Source organism: Paramormyrops kingsleyae, chromosome 14, assembly GCF_048594095.1.
Source record: "Paramormyrops kingsleyae isolate MSU_618 chromosome 14, PKINGS_0.4, whole genome shotgun sequence".
NCBI lineage: Eukaryota > Metazoa > Chordata > Actinopteri > Osteoglossiformes > Mormyridae > Paramormyrops > Paramormyrops kingsleyae.
The window spans coordinates 2410309-2428398 of NC_132810.1; the positions used below are offsets into that span (position 1 = coordinate 2410309).

At 46.1% G+C, this 18090-nt stretch overlaps 1 protein-coding gene across 9 annotated transcripts in view; it reads left to right on the forward strand.

The window, feature by feature from the left end:
* The window catches only part of gphna (gephyrin a), a 69785-nt gene that overhangs the window by 47079 nt on the left and 4616 nt on the right, over positions 1 to 18090 (forward strand). For 5 of the 9 annotated variants that reach the window (XM_023825283.2, XM_023825285.2, XM_072699049.1 and 2 more), the window contains 11 exons: positions 2907 to 2949; positions 4513 to 4650; positions 9253 to 9345; positions 11489 to 11544; positions 13643 to 13762; positions 14825 to 14883; positions 14962 to 15115; positions 15219 to 15340; positions 15668 to 15755; positions 17013 to 17086; positions 17296 to 17360. In XM_023825283.2, the coding sequence (XP_023681051.2) occupies positions 2907 to 2949; positions 4513 to 4650; positions 9253 to 9345; positions 11489 to 11544; positions 13643 to 13762; positions 14825 to 14883; positions 14962 to 15115; positions 15219 to 15340; positions 15668 to 15755; positions 17013 to 17086; positions 17296 to 17360 (1012 nt within the window). Of the gene's footprint in view, positions 1 to 1307; positions 1371 to 2906; positions 2950 to 4512; positions 4651 to 9252; positions 9346 to 11488; positions 11545 to 13642; positions 13763 to 14824; positions 14884 to 14961; positions 15116 to 15218; positions 15341 to 15667; positions 15756 to 17012; positions 17087 to 17295; positions 17361 to 18090 lie in introns of all 9 variants that reach the window. The other 4 variants (XM_072699046.1, XM_072699047.1, XM_072699048.1 and 1 more) reach the window with 1 other exon arrangement.

Sequence of the window (18090 nt, forward strand, 5' to 3'; positions counted from 1 at the left end):
CCCTTCCTGACTCCTGATCCGCCACTCCTGTTCCTGGCATTTACCTGACAATAGGTGTGGCTCATCTGGAGCCAGGTGGGGTAGAAGACCTTCCTGGATTATAGCTCTCCAGGACCGGAGTTGGAGACCCCTGATCTAGCTTCTCAGGCTTCCTCACCTCCTCGCTCTCTCTCTCTCTCTCGCCGCACCGAAAGCCCTCCCTCGTCTCCATGGTTATCTTTTAATTTAGCGCACTTGCCTATGCAAGGATTCACGTGGGTATGTGTCCCAAGCAGATAATAGAGGCATCCGGTCCGTTCTAGTTAACCGTCGGCCATCGTGTCACTAGAGGTCACTTTCTTGGTCGGGCCTGTAAAAAAATCACACCCGAGCGAACTTACGCAGAGCGATAATTTTCAAAGCCCCGCCAATTCGAAGAAAAAAAAAAAAAAAAGAAATGCTGTTTTTTAATCTTAAAACTGAAACGCAGGTTTATAGGAATGCTGAACGCCATCCATATCTCTCATGGTTTGCGCACGTCATTCCGACGTTTCATTCCCATGTCAGACATGCAGCGCTATTTCATTTTTCCACAAAGATGCATCCTGTTTTGTTCATCTTCAAAAGATTCTCTTAATTTTGGAAGTTAAGACGAACACCTGACCTGACCTGAAAATAAACAGCCCTGATCCTACTGATGTCCGTTGCCGACAACACCCCCCACCCCCCACCTTCCAGCTTTGTTTCTTTATTTCTTGTCCAAGAAGAACCATCCTAAGAAAAGACAAATTCCAAGATTTTGTTCTTTAAATATTGGCAGCTCTGACGATCTCTGTGATATGAAATTCAAATGCAAATGTTCACGAGAAGTTCATTTGCATCTCCGGTATTTCGGGTGCCGTGCATGTGCGCGTAAACAATATATATTTTTTATTGAGAAATGGTAAGTCCTTCCAAAGTTGTTCAACCTGGACATTTTCATAGCGAGTTCTAATGTACGTTTTTTGGTGTTCGTTATGCCCAAGTGGTGTCCCTTTTTATGTCACTTTCCTCCTTTTTATCTTCACCTCTCCTCCTCCTCCTCTTCTCCCTTTTACCCTCTCTAACTTAGGTGTCACATAGACATGACCTAAAAAACAAGGCTCTCTTTAGCCCTGAGAATGGACATGAAATTCTGGCTTCTTCTTCCCGCTGGGATCTTGTCTATTTTCCTTCGTAACACTTTGTCTTGCTTAGAATGGTTCACTGGTGATTTAAATTCATTTCTGTTTCCTCTGCCTTCCTCTGCTTTGTCTGTTCTAAACCTTTTGTTTTTGTCCATGCGTTAGCTCCACCATAGGTTGGAGGGGCTTAAAGATGATCGCAGGAGCCACCGGACCTTCGACTCGCGAGTAACTATTCCCTCCAAAGGAGCCGCTTCCATCCGCAAACTCCGCTCAGCCTCCCTCGTTCCTCTCTCTCACTCTCTTCTCTCTCGCACCACTCACCCTTTCCTCCGTAGCGATCTGTCTGTCCTTCTAACATTCTCTCCTCTTTTTACTAGCTGTGTGATGTGTTGGATCTCTTGTGGGTTTTTAGTTCTGTTCTTCAGCCTTAGTTTTCCTCAGTTCCTCTTTTTTTGGTCTTAATTTAATTCCATCTAGATGCAGTTTGTTTCTGATTTTTGCTTTTCTTCTGGGCTGTACCTCATCTCCACCCCATCCCCCAATCTAACCCCCCACCCTCCCCATCCCCTCTCTCTCAGTTTGGTTGGTTTTGGTGTCTGTGGCAGTGTTTTTCAGTTAATTAGATTTTTCTTTACATCTAAAACAGTGTATCAGATGACCGTGCTGGACTTTCGCCCATGTGTGTCGCTCCTTCTAGGCCAAGGACGTTGGTTCACAGAAGTCAGGGGTTCTGGGGTGGGGGGGGGGGTGGTGGGAATGGGGGGCACTGGCCCTGACACTAGGCATTCCTTTGAGGAAAACTAATAAACAATTCCACTATACAGTTAAATTATTCAGTAAAGTAGAAATATGAAAAGAACTTGCTGTAAGTTTCACATTACCCCCGTCCCGCAATCAAGACAGACATTCTGCAGCATGAGGGACTGGGGGTTCGAATCCCACCCTTGTCAGAGAGGTGCACAGCGTCCAGATGTATCCAGCGATTATCGTAACGGAGAGACTTCCTTCACTGAAGTTTTGGCCTAAGGAGCATCATCTTTAACTATCATTCATGTTATGGCGATTGTTTTAATATCGTTTTCAATATTATCGTCACGACAGATATAATTTTATTGTAGAATCGTTATATTGTATTTATATTGTATATATTGCATTTGTAGTCAGTCACACCCATCACTGGTAGGAATGTTGGTATAGATCTTAAGGAATTGGAACCAATAGTTAGAATGTAGGTAAATGGACAAGGCGGGGAGTTGAGATAGGTGTCCCTGGGCCAGATAGGGTTTGGCGGGAGCAGTTAGTGCTCAGCCTGTCCTGAATAGAGTCTCATCGCTAGGCTGAGCCTTTCCCGCCTCCCTGGGGGGGGGGGGGGGGTCTTAGGCAGTTGTCAGTTTTGCCCCCTGAGTGGAGCCCTTGACAACAATAATGATACTTAAGGCAGGGCAGTAATACAGCTTTGATTGACATTATCTCTTTCTTTTGCTGGTTTTTGCGACTATAATGAAGAATATCATGTTATTTGAGAAGGCAATAGTATGAATAACTTATAGGCAATTATGATAGGCGATTACCGCTCCCTTGGAAAGCGCTCGTCTTCGTCAGGGTTCGTGGTCATTTAGAGGAATATCGTAATCTCTGGCATTGGTTTTAAAATCATTTGTGGAGGACAGATTTCGGGGGGCTTCCCCTTGTGGTCTCATACCATCTATCTATCTCTATCTCCCCCCCAACCTTTCCCTGCTCCTCTCTCTTCCTCTTCAGGTGCAGTCTCGGTGCAGCAGTAAGGAGAACATCCTGAGAGCGAGTAGGTATTTCACACCCATGCATGTTAATAAACACGGATACTCCCTGTGCTGCTCACTTTGGTCTGTAAACTATGGCTGTTTGCCAGATTCTCCCCAAAGGGCCTGATTGTGTCTGCATTTAAGGGTGGGATCTTATGGCATTATGATGTCACAGTGCATAGGAATTAGCAGTGGATTCATGGCAAGTTCCTCCATGGCCTCGGGTAGATCAGTAGACATCAGCTGGTAGATAATTGCTGTCAGTTGCCCAGTGCTCACATGATGCATCTGTTACCTTTTAGTTCATTAGGGAACCATTTGTATTGCAAAATCTGCAATACAATTATTACAAATAGCAATAATTGCTTATGTAGCTGTTGTTATAGATGTTGTTAGTCATATACAGTATATTGTTTACAGCATGTAATAATAACATGCATAACTTCCAATTATTTTAAACAGTTTTGAAATATTACAATATATATTTATACCCTTTCATGTTATCCACATTGAGAACATGTTCTACATATATATGTGCATCAGCTTTGTTAAATAAATGTCCCTCATTTGGATGTCTCGTTTACAGATAGTCAGCTTGCAACTACAAAATACCAAAGAAAACAAAAAAAAGAATGAAACTGAAAATTCAGTGCTTTCATTCACCCATTAAACTATGCATAAATAAATGAATAATAGATGTAATAAAAGATACATTGCACGATATGAGGATTTCCAGGGCTATTTTCTGTTAAAAGCTTGATGGATAGTTCTCATTTTCCAAAAGCTGGCAATAAAATCCAAGAAATTTTGATCTCGAACGTGCATCCCCTTTGTTAAATGGTGCGACGCTGCCATCTGTTGGTGAGGAAGATACCAGCACGTGCTACTCTTAGTTTTAAGGTACCCCTGAAAGACCAATCTTTATATTCTATCTGTGATCTGTATCATTCATTTAATTATGCATTGTGCATTATCAGACATCTGCTGGGTAATGATTAGTGGGTTTCTCTTTGAGAATTGTTCCCCAGTGCCATGTAAGTCTTACAATAGAGTAAAAAAAAAAAACACAGGAGATAATGGAAAATGAAATGTAACTGGTATAAATATCAGCTTTATTAAGGCATTGGGAGTGCATCACATTCAGGCAATACCATGTAATGTTTATCTGTTTTGCTCCAAGGTATGAAAATTATAGACACAAGTTACCTCTCCGGTGCAGGACACATTAAACAGGCATTCATAACTTAATATGTTAGTATGTTTCGATGTAGGTGATGCATTTGAATTGGGATTTATGATGTGAGAATGGTTCAGACCAGTGTTTCCCATCCCTCAGGGACCCCATAGACCTGGGGATCTGTTTTTGCTCTCAATATTGTGGACTCTCCGGGAGGGAGCAAAAATGTGGACTGGCTGGGGTTCATGGAGCTGGGAGGGAGCAAAAATGTGGACTGGCTGGGGGTCCCGGTGGGTCGGGTTGTGAGACACTGGCTTAGACGCGTCAGGGTGTGTGGCTGACCATGTTGGAGTGTGTGACTGTGACGCTCGAGCTGCCCCCAACCAGCCTGTCCCCGGCTTGCCAGGTCACAGCGCAGTGGACATCACCAAAGTGGCCCGGAGACACCGCATGTCTCCCTTTCCCCTGACCTCCATGGACAAGGCCTTCATCACTGTGCTGGAAATGACGCCCGTCCTGGGCACGGAGATCATTAACTACAGAGGTGAGAGCATGCCTGGACCGTCCGCCCCCCCTCATGCTCCAGGGACACTTTTTGTCATCTTAAATGCTCACCCCTGGCCTCCTGGCATGGATATCTTTTTGTTCTGTTACCGATACCATTATTCATATGGATTGCTACCTCCCCAAGGCCAACCTGAGCCATGACCATGGCCTCCCCCCATATCCTGACTTGGTTTCTCCCGCTGGCTCTCATGTTGTCCATCAGCCAATGTTTTCCCTGGGTGATATTTTTTTTTATTATTATTATGCCAATCAGGTTATACGCAGTAACACTCACCAATCATGTGCCCAAATATTGCTGATGAGCAGTAGGCAGACATGCCATTTATTTAGCAGATGCTCTTATCCAAAAAAGCAGCGTCAGATGATCCCTGGAACAACCGGGAGGGTTAGGGGCTTTGCTGAAGGACCCGGCGATGAAATTATTCTCTCGACCTTGGGACATGAACCGGCGACCTTCTGACCATAGGCACTGCGCTCAAACCCACTGAGCCACACATTTCTGCACACATTGTATTTTTATATTTTGAAGGACAGTGGATAAGCTGTGTTTTGTATAGAAGTCAAGCTGACTTCCAGTTTGAGCTGTATGCATGTGTGTTCCGCAGTGCGTACATCATTCACTGTGCAGACAGGACAGCAGAGAGCGGTTAATAGGGTTAAAGTTCCAGCTGTGTTGTGCAGTGCCGCATTCCATCCGGTGTTTTGTTGACTGTGGGCTTTGAGACGTCCTCACATTTATCCACAGCAAGCTAAAGGCCCCTTCTGGTCACGTTTCTAATGCGTCACGTCTTACGCAAGCAGACGTTCACGTTATATTCCGACAAAGTCACCTACAGTACCAATAAGGATTACGATTTATGCGTGCCCCTTGGGATTTGAACCCGCAACCTTTGTGTTGTTAGTGTAATGCTTTACTTGTTGAGGTAAGGGTATGTTTTGCTGCAACTCCTGTGTTTTTTTTTTGTTTTTTTTTTTGGGGGGGGGGCAGTAGGGAGAGTTTCTCATGAAGGGAATTCCTCATGAAGTGCTTGATCTACAGTCAGAAAGCCATTTGAGCTGGTGACCCTGCACGCACAACGCTTAGGCTTCTGTGGGTCCTGAGTTGCATGAACTCATTGGAAGAGCTTCCGCTTTCTTTTCCGCTTCCTGAACAAGGGCCGAGAAGATAATTGGCGCTAATTCCTCCCCAGTGCACTGGCAATCAAACAGGTCAGTGCCTCCCCAGTCGCCTGCGTGATGGGGGGTGTTGGGGCATGGAGCCTGGCTGTGTACCCGGGCGGCGTACCCGGGCGGCGTCCAGCGTATGTCCCTCTCTTCATCTTTCCTTATTGCAGCCCATTTGGGGCCATCACAGCTCTGAGGACAATGCAGAGCTGCTGCTTTTGCACAAAACTATGGCTACATCCTTCGTTGCAGTTTGCCGAGCCCCATTCTGAAGGCAGGAGTGACTGGCTCCCAGCATGTAACTCTGCCTGGGATGCGGTATTTCACCCAGAAAATGGGGGGTGACACATGTAATCTCATCTCTAGTCAGCTTCCCCCATTCCTTGACATTTCCTGAAGTGGTGATGTGTACAGGAAGAAAGGATGTGGAATGGGTGCAGGGTGCAGAAGAAATCTGAATAAAAACAAAAAATAATCGGCCAGTTTGGATATATTGTTTATGTGTCGGAATACCTTTGTGTTAGGAGTGAGTCAGTTTGCTAGGGACACACTGTCCAACCCCATCGCGCTTTCCGAGGAGTTGGACACAACGTGCGCTCCTGTCCAATCACGGATCTGTCACCTCTACAGCTCAGCCGAGTCACAGCACAATAGGCGATACTTCTGACATAGCGCGATAATGCGTGATAACTGTGGGACTGAGGAGAGGCGAGACGGGCCGTGGAGAGCGTCTCTGTGTTGCAGGCGTCTCCGAGTTCCCGGGTCCATTGCTCCGAGCTTTAAGGTGTCTTCCGCCCGTCTTTGATTTGCTTTATTTGCAGAGCCTCTGAGAGGCTCACGCCGGGTTTGGCAGCTGCGCAGACGAGCGTGCGTGCGGTGCTGCCGCGCTCAATAGCACTGCGGAGGGCCGCACTCGCCGTCGCTTAGCTTTCAGAGACGGGCGTGCTCGCGGCATCTCGGAGCAGCTGGGTCACTCCACAGCGTACCCTGATGCATACACAAGTCCATGACAGGTGCGGAGAAGAACACTGTCCAAGTACAACAGCCTACATAAAGTAGCAGAGAGGTGTCACTCCAGACGGCTGTCATTTGAGGTTCTCCGGTGGTGAAATGAGCTGCTGAACCACATCTGGTCATCAGACTCCCTCTCTACCTTCAGGAAAAGCCAGAAGACCGGTCTGTTCCAGGAATTTCTCTACTAGCCTGATGCTGCTTTGTAATCCCTGAATATTCTGATATTGCACTTCTGGTCCTTGAATTGTCTTACGAAGTTCTTTCTGTTTTGGAAAATGTTCTGTAGCTCCTGCTCCAATACCACTTACACTTGGACCTGGGCGTTCATTCAAACTCAGCCTAGCTGCACGTATGCCTAGTGTTCTCTCTGACAGCCGTGTGTTTGCAATGTGCTTATGTCGCTTTGGACTGAAGCTTCTGCTAAATAGGTGAAATGTAAACATAAGATAGAAAAGCTCAGCTTGTGAATGAGGGATGCCTGATGTACTGGATTTACTGATGAACATGCTTGTCTGCAATGTCGTTTGCGTGGACTGAGACTGTGTGGAAACGGCTTTCAGCCCAGTCTGCTGTACAGCACCGGCGATGGAAAAAGCACAGGGGAAAGTATTAAGCCATATGTTGTTTTATGACTTAAACGGACTTTGATGTTGGGGGACAGAACTTAATTAATAATGATTGGTACTGATTGAAATACAAGGGTCTATTTATTGGGGGACTAATGGAGCCATAATTGGAGGTAAATGCCCCCCCCCCCCGCCGGTTTCTGTACCTCTGAGGGAGAGGTATTATAGGTGGCGAGGTGCCTCACCTTACACCTTCATGGCTGGAGGTTCGAATCCTGTCCCTGCTGGGGGTGCAGAGTCTGCATGTTCTCCGCATGCCAGGTGCATTTTGTCTGGGTTTCTACAGACGAAAAACTTGCAAAAAAAAGCATGAGGGATCTCTGTTATGTGCAAGGGCAGCAGTGACCAGGTGCTGATGAGGAAATCCCTTTGCGCCGGCAGCACCTGTACCACCTGGTTCTGTGTGCAGTCTGCTCAGGTGTGGTCTGTGTGCAATCTGCTCAGGTGTGGTCTGTGTGCAGTCTGCTCAGGTGTGGTCTGTGTGCAATCTGCTCAGGTGTGGTCTGTGTGCAGTCTGCTCAGGTGTGGTCTGTGTGCAGTCTGCTCAGGTGTGGTCTGTGTGCAGTCTGCTCAGGTGTGGTCTGTGTGCAATCTGCTCAGTTGTGGTCTGTGTGCAGTCTGCTCAGGTGTGGTCTGTGTGCAATCTGCTCAGGTGTGGTCTGTGTGCAATCTGCTCAGGTGTGGTCTGTGTGCAGTCTGCTCAGGTGTGGTCTGTGTGCAGTCTGCTCAGGTATGGTCAGAGCAGAGACCCCGGTGAGGGCCGCCACACCCCCCCAGGAAACGGCCCAATGAGAAGAAGCCTTCCTTCCGGTTCCAGCTTCGCATCTGCGTTCCGCTCCGTGTGGCTCAGCATTCATCTTTTACTCAGATTGCTCGATACATAGCTGTTTAATTTCCAAGCACAGAGAGAAGGGTCTATATTTAGGCTCTGGGCAGCTGTGGGTATCTTAGTGCTGTTAGATAAAGGCCCACAGCATAGAAAAGCCCCCCTCCCCCCAATGCTCTTTCCATACCCTTTATGCGGAGAGCTGGCAGTCGCTCCCTTCGCCAGAGGCATCTTCATTCCTGCCCTTTAAGTGAAGGGATGCAGAGGAGTCTTAATTAACCTGCCTCTGTTTCGCTTGCCGGAGTGCATTCACTTGATGAGCTGCTGTTTGAGATTAAGGGAGCCCAGTCAGTATAAATGTGCACTGAAACATGTCTGCTTTGGATTGTTTTCTAACCCACTGCTCCGTATTCATTCCTTTGGAAGCGGCGGTGTTGTGTGGATCTTTATCATGCAATGCTAATACGTTATAATACGTTATTCGCTATTCCGCTGTATGTTTGAATTTCTTTTTTTTAACCAGCTGGAGTTCTGTTAAACAGACATACGTTATCTCAATGCCAAGGAAGTAAGGAATAATGTATGTTTCAGTAGACCAGCGTTTCCCAATCCGGTCCTCAGGGACCCACGATCGCTCCATGTTTTTGCTCCATCCCAACTCCCTACCAGGACTTTAGAGGGAGCAAAAACCTGGACTGTCTGTGGGTCCCCGAGATCAGATTGGGAAACACCGATGGCCTCTCCAGGTTGGCTCAGGTGCCTACGGGTCTGTGGTCAATGATCTGAAGAGGTATGTTCACAGCTGTGCCTCAGTGAAGCATGGAACAGAGGACAGGCTAGGACATGAACATCGCCATCGGGCACAGCTGAGGTCATGGTCACATGACCTTCTATTTAAGGGGCAGCATGCAATGCCTCATGTTGTGCGCTCTCTGCCCTCTGCCTGCAGACGGGATGGGTCGGGTCCTGGCGCAGGACGTGTATGCCAAAGACAACCTTCCTCCTTTCCCTGCCTCGGTCAAGGATGGCTACGCTGTCAGAGGTAAGGCCCCAGTGAGCGTTGTTTAGAAGGAATACGGTAAAATACACACAGGATGGAGGAAGTCTGCATGCTTTTTACGTTTCTGTGTCAAAAGATCATGGAATCTAAGCTACTTTGTCTTTTTAATATCTGACGTTTACATGGTTCATGTTTATTTAAATAAGCAATGCAGCTATGTTTTAAATGCCACTATAACTTTGCTTAACTCTGACTTGTATTTGGAATTCAGGAACAAAGAAAGACTGCAGTGGTAGTTAATCTTTTATGAACTGTGAGCAAATAATTACTGTGTAACAGTAATGGATAATCTCCAGTTTAGCTCTGAATAAAATTAAGTTGACCGGTAATATCGAAGTGATGCACTTGTATCAGAGGGTATGATGATTTTCACTCCAGCTGAGCACTTAATTAATAGGTTTATAGCTGTGTATTGACTAAATTTAATATTTTAGATAAAACAGTGTTTGGTTTTACTATATTAAGTCAAGTTTCATAATAGTTACAAAATCTGGTAACGCTTTACTTAAGGCCATGTTTGTAGTAATTCATAAACACATTCATCACAAATAATAATGCATTCATAAAGCATTGCAAACATGGCTATAAATATTTACCAAAAGGCATAACACATTATAACCATGTGTATTATGCATCATGAATGCTTTATGAAGCTTTCATCTAAAATGCACTCTAGATACCTTTATAATGCATTATATGGTCGGTATAATCATTAAGGATGCTTTCATAGTGCATTATAAAGGTATCTGTTATGACTGAGAGCTTCATGAAGCATTCATAATGCATAATAAACATGGCTACAATGTGTTATGCCTTTTGATGAATATTTATTTGCTTTATGCATTATGAATGTGTTTATAAATTGCTAAAAACATGCCCTTAAGTAAAGTGTTACCCAACTTTGCAAGTGTTAGTTCTTTTAATAGGATGTGCTATACTTGATTCTTTTGGAAACAATGAATATTAAAAACATTATCTTAATCATAAATGATTTACAATGGTACCTCGACCCATGGACAGTCTTGTTCACGAACAAATCGCGTTACGAACCAATTAGAAAATTTTTTGTACCGGTTTGCGAACCGTGTTTCAGGCTGCGAACACACAAACATCCCCCAAAAGGGTCCGTTTAAAGTGCCCCACTACTATATCTCTTCAGAGGTCGAATACTTGAAAAAGAAAAAAATAGAGAGAGAACATTCTGTTATAGCGGAACCTTTCAGTGATTGATAAACATGTTTGTGATGGTTTTTAACATTACAAAATTACAGTACTTCATTAATAACATAAATTATTAAGTAATTCCTTTTCCGTGTTTTGGCGTCTTTCGAGCGACCAGCCCGCAAACAAGCATATGCTCAGTTGTGTGTTGGCCCCCCTTCCGTAACGTATGTTCTCTCTTTCCCTTTTTTGCTCTTTAAGGTTATTTTAATTTAAGTCTATATTCTTAGTCAGAGAAAAATATAAGAAATTGAAAAAAATCAGTGTTTCTGAGGTTTGAACGAATTATTTGTATTTACATTATTTTAAATAGGAAAAATTGATTTGGGTCACGAGTCCTCGAACGAAATAGGTTCGTGAGCCGAGGTATGACTGTACTTATTTATATGATTAGTTAAAGGGCGAAGAAGTGTATTTCCTGTGGTTTCACTGTAAAAAAGATAAACCTGACTAAAGATTTGACTAAATTAAGTTCAATGTAATTGAAAAATTATGCAGAGCTGTCAGCCAGCTCTGCATCTGATGTCATTTTAATTGTGCGATTCATTTAATCAAGAATACGTCAAAGCGAAAAGAAGCAGATGCCGGCATATCCACTGAGCCGTTTAAAATTCCTGGCATCCACTAAAACTGCATTTGAGAGGAATATGCCAGTGACAGATGAGGCCGCCTTGATTACATTATTCATCACGCACGGTAATATAGATATACGAACATACATTGTTTTTGGATTGAAATCAGTATGTCGTAACGGTTGTGTTTCAGTGAGGGTCTTGTCAGGGTACTAATCAGCCACTGCCAAAATGCCATAATAACCACAGACAGACAGTCATGGATCGTGTCTCTGAAGAGGAAACATTTGTGTCCAGTCCACCTCTAACAGCCTGTTTCCTCTGTCCGACAGCGGCCGACGGCCCAGGAGATCGCTTCATCATCGGGGAGTCACAGGCTGGAGAACAGGTGACACCCTCTCTGCTCACGTCTATCGAGACCCTTTGATATTTATCCTCACTTTCCCCTTTTTCTTTATGATATTTAACGGGCAGTTGGTCCCACGACATGTATGCCCTCAAACACACTTGCACGCCTGCCGCTGATGCTTAGCCCCACGGGCTTCATCCGGCTGCATGACGCGCTTGGAGGAGACTGAGGGGGCTCACCCCGCAGACACCCCGCTGGAACGATATGATTGGCTGAATGACAGAGTCCCTCCCTTACAGCCCACGAGTCAGTTTCAGCTGTCTGGGCCTCCTGGGCCGCAGATGGATGGTGTGGTCAAGCAGAGGCCAGACACAGGACCCTGCTGTAGGACACACTGCACTTACCCTCACTGCACGCTGTGATATCGAGCACAGATCAGGTCTATAGCCTATGGTATATAGCACTCAACAGAGGCCAGACACAGGACCCTGCTGTAGGACACACTGCACTTACCCTCACTGCACGCTGTGATATCGAGCACAGATCAGGTCTATAGCCTATGGTATATAGCACTCAGCAGAGGCCAGACACAGGACCCTGCTGTAGGACACACTGCACTTACCTTCACTGTGCCCTGTGAAATGGAGCACAGATCAGGCCGATCGTCACTGGCCAAAAAGGGGGCATTTAGACCCTCAAAAGGAAGGCACTGTCAGTCGTTTGGGCAAAAGGGGCAGACACTCAGGGCTTCCCAACCCCCCTCGCATGTCCCTGTGACACAGAGCACAGTTACCTCATGGTATCTAGCCCTGAATCAGCCTCCAGCCTCCCACCCTGAGCCCTGGGGAGGTAAACGCCGTCAGATATTGAATAATAGTCAGGAGTACGGCTTCTGATATGGAATACTGGTCAGTAAAGGGCATAGGTTTGGTTTCAACATTGGTTGGGACCAAACCAGCCATGAGCCCCCCGGCCTTCTACATACACACAGTATCCCCACAATACTGGTAGGGACACGTACAGTACCTACCATCCACACCCAAATCTACACCCTTATCAATACTACACCCTCTGACACTGAGCACTGGTAAAGTATACACCCTCTGTTACTGAACAATGGTGGTCTGCACCCTCTGGTATCTGATACTTATTTAGCGTAATGTTCTTTATCGTCTGCTGCAGTCACACCTCCGACTTACACCTCTGTATTTTAGCTCCATTTGCAGTAGCCCGTTTTTGAGACAGATAACACTTTTTTAGTCAGGAGGTGACGCGTGACTCACAGAGGTCTTGTGGCACCATGTGTTATCGCTGATTCCAGCAGCATTGTAGGTTTTGTCTGGGTAGCAATTGCAATTGCCAATTGTCTGCCTTCCATTGTTTTGGCCTTTTTCCTGGCACTGTGTGTCAGATAACCAGCTGGACAGATAGCAATTAAGATGTAAAGGTAAAACACGTTAAAGAACAAAAAAACAAAAAAGCTGTTAGTTGACTCTGTAGAGGGCACCAGCCAGCATGCAGTCCTGTGGAGAGTCCTGGCTTTGAGGCGTCGCGGTATAGAAGCACGTTAAGTAACTCAGGCATAGGAGTTTCTCGTTTGCCGGCCTCACGGGGCTACATGGTCTCTGTGCCTTAGTTACAGCGTCGCCACCGGCAAGGCGAGCATGCGGCCTTCCCTGTCGGGTCAGTGCCTCCTTAATGAATGCATGCTCCGTCAGGCTGGACCACAGTTAGTCTCAAAGAACCAGCATAAAAAGCTGCGCGAATGTTTCTGAAGGATTCAAAGGTTTCGGAAGCTTTATTGTCATTTGTACTGGTAGGAGTACTGAGTACTGAGTACTGGCAAGATGCTTACTTCTGTGATTACTGCAATTTGGGTCGTTCAGCACAGGGTAACAAGACATAGAACAAACACTTAGTAACAAGACATAGAACAAACACTTAAGTAAATAAATATGCATATGAATATGTAAATATCAATATAGATATGGAGATATGGATGTATCTGGAAGAGACAATAGTGCAAATACAGTACACTATTCTGCAGCTGGTATGTCAGGCATAGGGTGGGAGTGTGCGTCAGGAAGGGCGTGTGTGTGTGCGTGTATGAGCTAACGCACCGGCGTCTCCCCCGCAGCCCACCCACACGGTGATGCCTGGTCAGGTGATGCGGGTGACGACAGGCGCCCCCATCCCCTGCGGGGCCGACGCCGTCGTGCAGGTGGAAGATACGGAGCTCCTCCGCGAATCAGAAGACGTGAGTCTGACCCCCCCTTCTTAAACATGCACCCTCCCATATATCCCATATATCTACGCTCCTCCCATATATCCACACTCCTCCCATATATCCACGCTCCTCCCATATATCCCATATATCCACGCTCCTCCCATATATCCACACTCCTCCCATATATCCACGCTCCTCCCATATATCCCATATATCCACGCTCCTCCCATATATCCACACTCCTCCCATATATCCCATATATCCACGCTCCTCCCATATATCCACGCTCCTACCATATTTCCCATATATCCACGTTCCTCCCATATATCCACGCTCCTCCCATATATCCACACTCCTCCCATATATCCCATATATCCACACTCCTCCCATATATCCACGCCCCTCCCATATATCCCATATATCCACGCTCCTCCCATATATCCCATATATCCACGCTCCTCCCATATATCCACGCTCCTCCCATATATCCACGCTCCTCCCATATATCCCCACTCCTCCCATATATCCCATATATCCACGCTCCTCCCATATATCCACGCTCCTCCCATATATCCACGCTCCTCCCATATATCCACACTCCTCCCATATATCCCATATATCCACGCTCCTCCCATATATCCACGCTCCTCCCATATATCCACACTCCTCCCATATATCCACACTCCTCCCATATATCCCATATATCCACACTCCTCCCATATCTCCACGCTCCTCCCATATATCCCATATATCCACGCTCCTCCCATATATCCACGCTCCTCCCATATATCTATCTACTGAATCTTAGCGCTACAAAGCTCTATTGCTCTTGTGATGTATGGAATTCTCCAAAGGAGAGGACGGTTTTTAATAGAAAGAAATAGATACAGAAAGCTTTACTGTCATTGCACTGCAGTACAGCGAGCTGAACAAATCATTCGGATCTTGTTGGGATTCATTTGTGGTCTGACAGTATGGGCTTTGTTCTATGGGATGGGTGGGGGGTGGGTAGAGAAAGTGGCTGGAGGGGGTTTGGCAGATGGGAGGAGATGCCGTTTCGCTGGGGGGTGTCTGATTACTCTCGCGTTTCAGGGCACAGAAGAGCTGGAGGTGCGGATCTTGGTACAAGCGCGTCCAGGCCAGGACATCAGGTCGGTGTTTCCAGTCCGCTGTCCCGTGCCAGAGCCCCAGTCTGTATCACCAGTAACAGCCTCCGCTGCATCCCCCAGGCCCATCGGACATGACATCAAGCGCGGCGAGTGCGTCCTGGCCAAAGGGACACACATGGGCCCTTCCGAGATCGGCTTGCTGGCCACTGTCGGAGTCACGGAAGTCGAAGTGCAGAAGTTCCCCGTTGTGGCCGTCATGTCCACCGGCAATGAGGTTCAGTCCGCCGCCTCGTGGACCCTCCGTCCTTCATACCTCAAACCGCCCCATCTCTTTGGCCGTTCGGTTCTGATCGTGTGTCCATTTTCCTGCGGTCCAGCTGCTAAACCCAGAGGACGACCTTCACCCAGGAAAGATCCGGGACAGTAATCGCTCCACCCTGCTGGCCACCATCCAGGAGCACGGCTACCCCACCATCAACCTGGGCATCGTCGGGGACAAGTATGACTGCTGAACGCTCATGGGAGTTTTACTGACACAAAAATGTTCAGAGGGAAGAAAGAAAAATGATTGGTTTAGAGAGATAACCAATCGGATTGTAGAGGACCAAGATACCTGATTGGTTGGTCCCATCTCCTCTAGTTACTTGAACCCACCTCCTCTGCAATATGATTGGTTATTTCATTTCTTGGTTCTGCTCTCAGGACATTTTCGTGTAAGTAAAACTCCCATCAGCCCGCAGAACCTTCCATCATATGGCGTTCCGCTCACGGATCAGAGAAGCAGTGCTGACGTGTCCCCTGTGTGTCCCCTGTGTGTCCCCTGCAGCCCCGACGACCTCCTTAATGCCTTGAACGAGGGCATCAGTCGTGCTGATGTCATCATCACCTCAGGAGGTGTGTCGATGGGCGAGAAGGTAATTGTCACTCCATAGGGACAGCTTCTCTCACACTCTCAGGCTCTATTTTTAGAGCTCAGTAAGTCAGAAGACCATGCTGAATAAACCATAAAGCTCCAAACTTTAAACATATACACACAAACATAAATTGCAGAAAAATTCAAATGGATAGTGTGGTGAAGGCCATCTCACAGTAATTTACCCATTTATGTGTAGATGCAGAAAGTAACGCAGATTCATGCAGCACTGGATTATTGTTTTGGCACTCAGTATCATTTTATTATTTATTAAACGTAAGGGATATATTTATCTGAAATACATATTTTAATATACAGTTAGGCAGGTACTGTAGTGTAAACTCTAAAGTGCAGATACATTTCAGAGTATACTTTAGCGTGGATGCATTTCACCTGTTCCATTCTACACGAACAGGAATATATTACCTAGATGTAGGTACACCCTGAAACGTACGAAAAAACGGCGATTGATCCCAAGGTCGTAAGTTTGACCGTTTCCATAACAGGACGTGCAAACGTGAGGGGTCGTAAAAATTGAAAATATATGGTTAATTTTTGGAAATTAACCAACCGTTCCACAGTACAGCCAGCAGTCTGCGGCTGAGTGGAATGCTGGTCACAGGCTGGTAGTTGGGAGCCCCCAGTTTAGACTTAAATTTTTCCCCTCATCTCAACAGACATTCATCAAGATTTCAGATGACCCAACTTCCAACAAAAACAGTCTTCTCCTGCTTCTGTTTCTGTAGACCTTTTTCTTTTGTCCTGCACTATAATTTGCAGGCAGGAAACTAACAATGAATGACCAATTCAGTGTGTTTAACAATGTATCGGGCCCTGCATTCCTCCGTTACGTAAGATGTAATAAAAGGGATTGCGCACCCCTTCGAAGGTTAAACATTTTAACATTGTGAATGGCAGACTGTTTTTAATAAGGCATTTCTTGAAAATGGATGTAATTTCGCGGAAATAATTCCTCGTTTTAAAAACTTGCGTCATTTGCATTGTTAGAGGAGCTCGTGGCTTCATGGTGCATGGTCGCCATCTAGTGGCGTTGTCTGTGTGTCGCATCAACTCTTCGGGATTTTCACTCTAATAGATGCAATAATTTGATGACAGTCTGTCAGCACACTGTCTGCCTTAGACATTATCCAAATAACAAGGGTGTTGCGCACCATGGAAAATTATTCACTCAGGGTGAATGAGGCAGCGCTGCTATGCTGAAGTGCCTTAAGCATAAACCTTCTGGGGTTCATTGCAGGACTATCTGAAACAAGTGCTGGACATTGACCTCCATGCCCAGATCCACTTTGGAAGAGTCTTTATGAAACCAGGGTAAGGTTTACAGATTGTTCATCCTTATTGTTTCTTTAATATTTTAAATGAGTGACTTGCTTCATTAAATACATTAATCAATCACCACCATTAATTTACTGACAGTTTGATTCGTCATGCTGTGTAAGGAAGAGTGACCAAGTGTATTTTGGAATGGGACCCCCTTCTGTGCGCTGCCGGTCTCACTGTCTCCTCCTGTCTGCCTGCAGGCTTCCCACCACGTTTGCCACCTTGGACATCGATGGTACCCGGAAACTCATCTTTGCACTGCCAGGTATGGGGGGCCGCGGGGGTGAGTTCGGGCATCCAGCCATTCCTCAGTTAGCGACTGGGTTCCGTTCCAGTGGTGCCCGAAATGGTAGCTAAATGAAAATCACGCTGGCCCAGGCGCGACCGCGACTGCGCTGATGAATTTACGTCAGCCTTCTGTACTCTGTTGCATTTGTTCTTCATGAGGGGGACATTTTTAACAACATTTTGTACATTCTGCTTCAAAGATTTCTCTCAGTCCAGAGTGCATTGTCAGGAGTATACAATGTGGTTGTAAATGCGTGCATCAGTCAGAATTATTATTATTATAATTATTTTTAAATATACTCTTATATTTGCAAATGGTTGTTAAACAAGGAGGAGTTGTATAGAATAGTGATAGTTCATTAATCCCTGTAGAGAAATTGCCTTTACATGTACCCAATGTAAAATAAATTATTGATACTTTACTGATCCCCATGAGGAAATTCTCTTTATGCCTCCCCCAAGTTGCTCCCTGCAGTGAAGGGCAGTCTCCTGTTGTGGCACCCAGGGACCTGGGGGTTAGGGGCCTAGCTGAAGGGCCCACAGGTGTGGCAAGGCCGGGCTCGAACCGGCAACCTTCTGATCACAGGCACAGAGCCACCTTACTCTTATAAGATGCACAAACAGTGAGAGCAGGCTTGGGGAGGGGGGGTCACAGTGCAGGGTCAGTCAGCATTCAGTCCCCGTGGAGCTGGGGGTTAAGGGCCTCG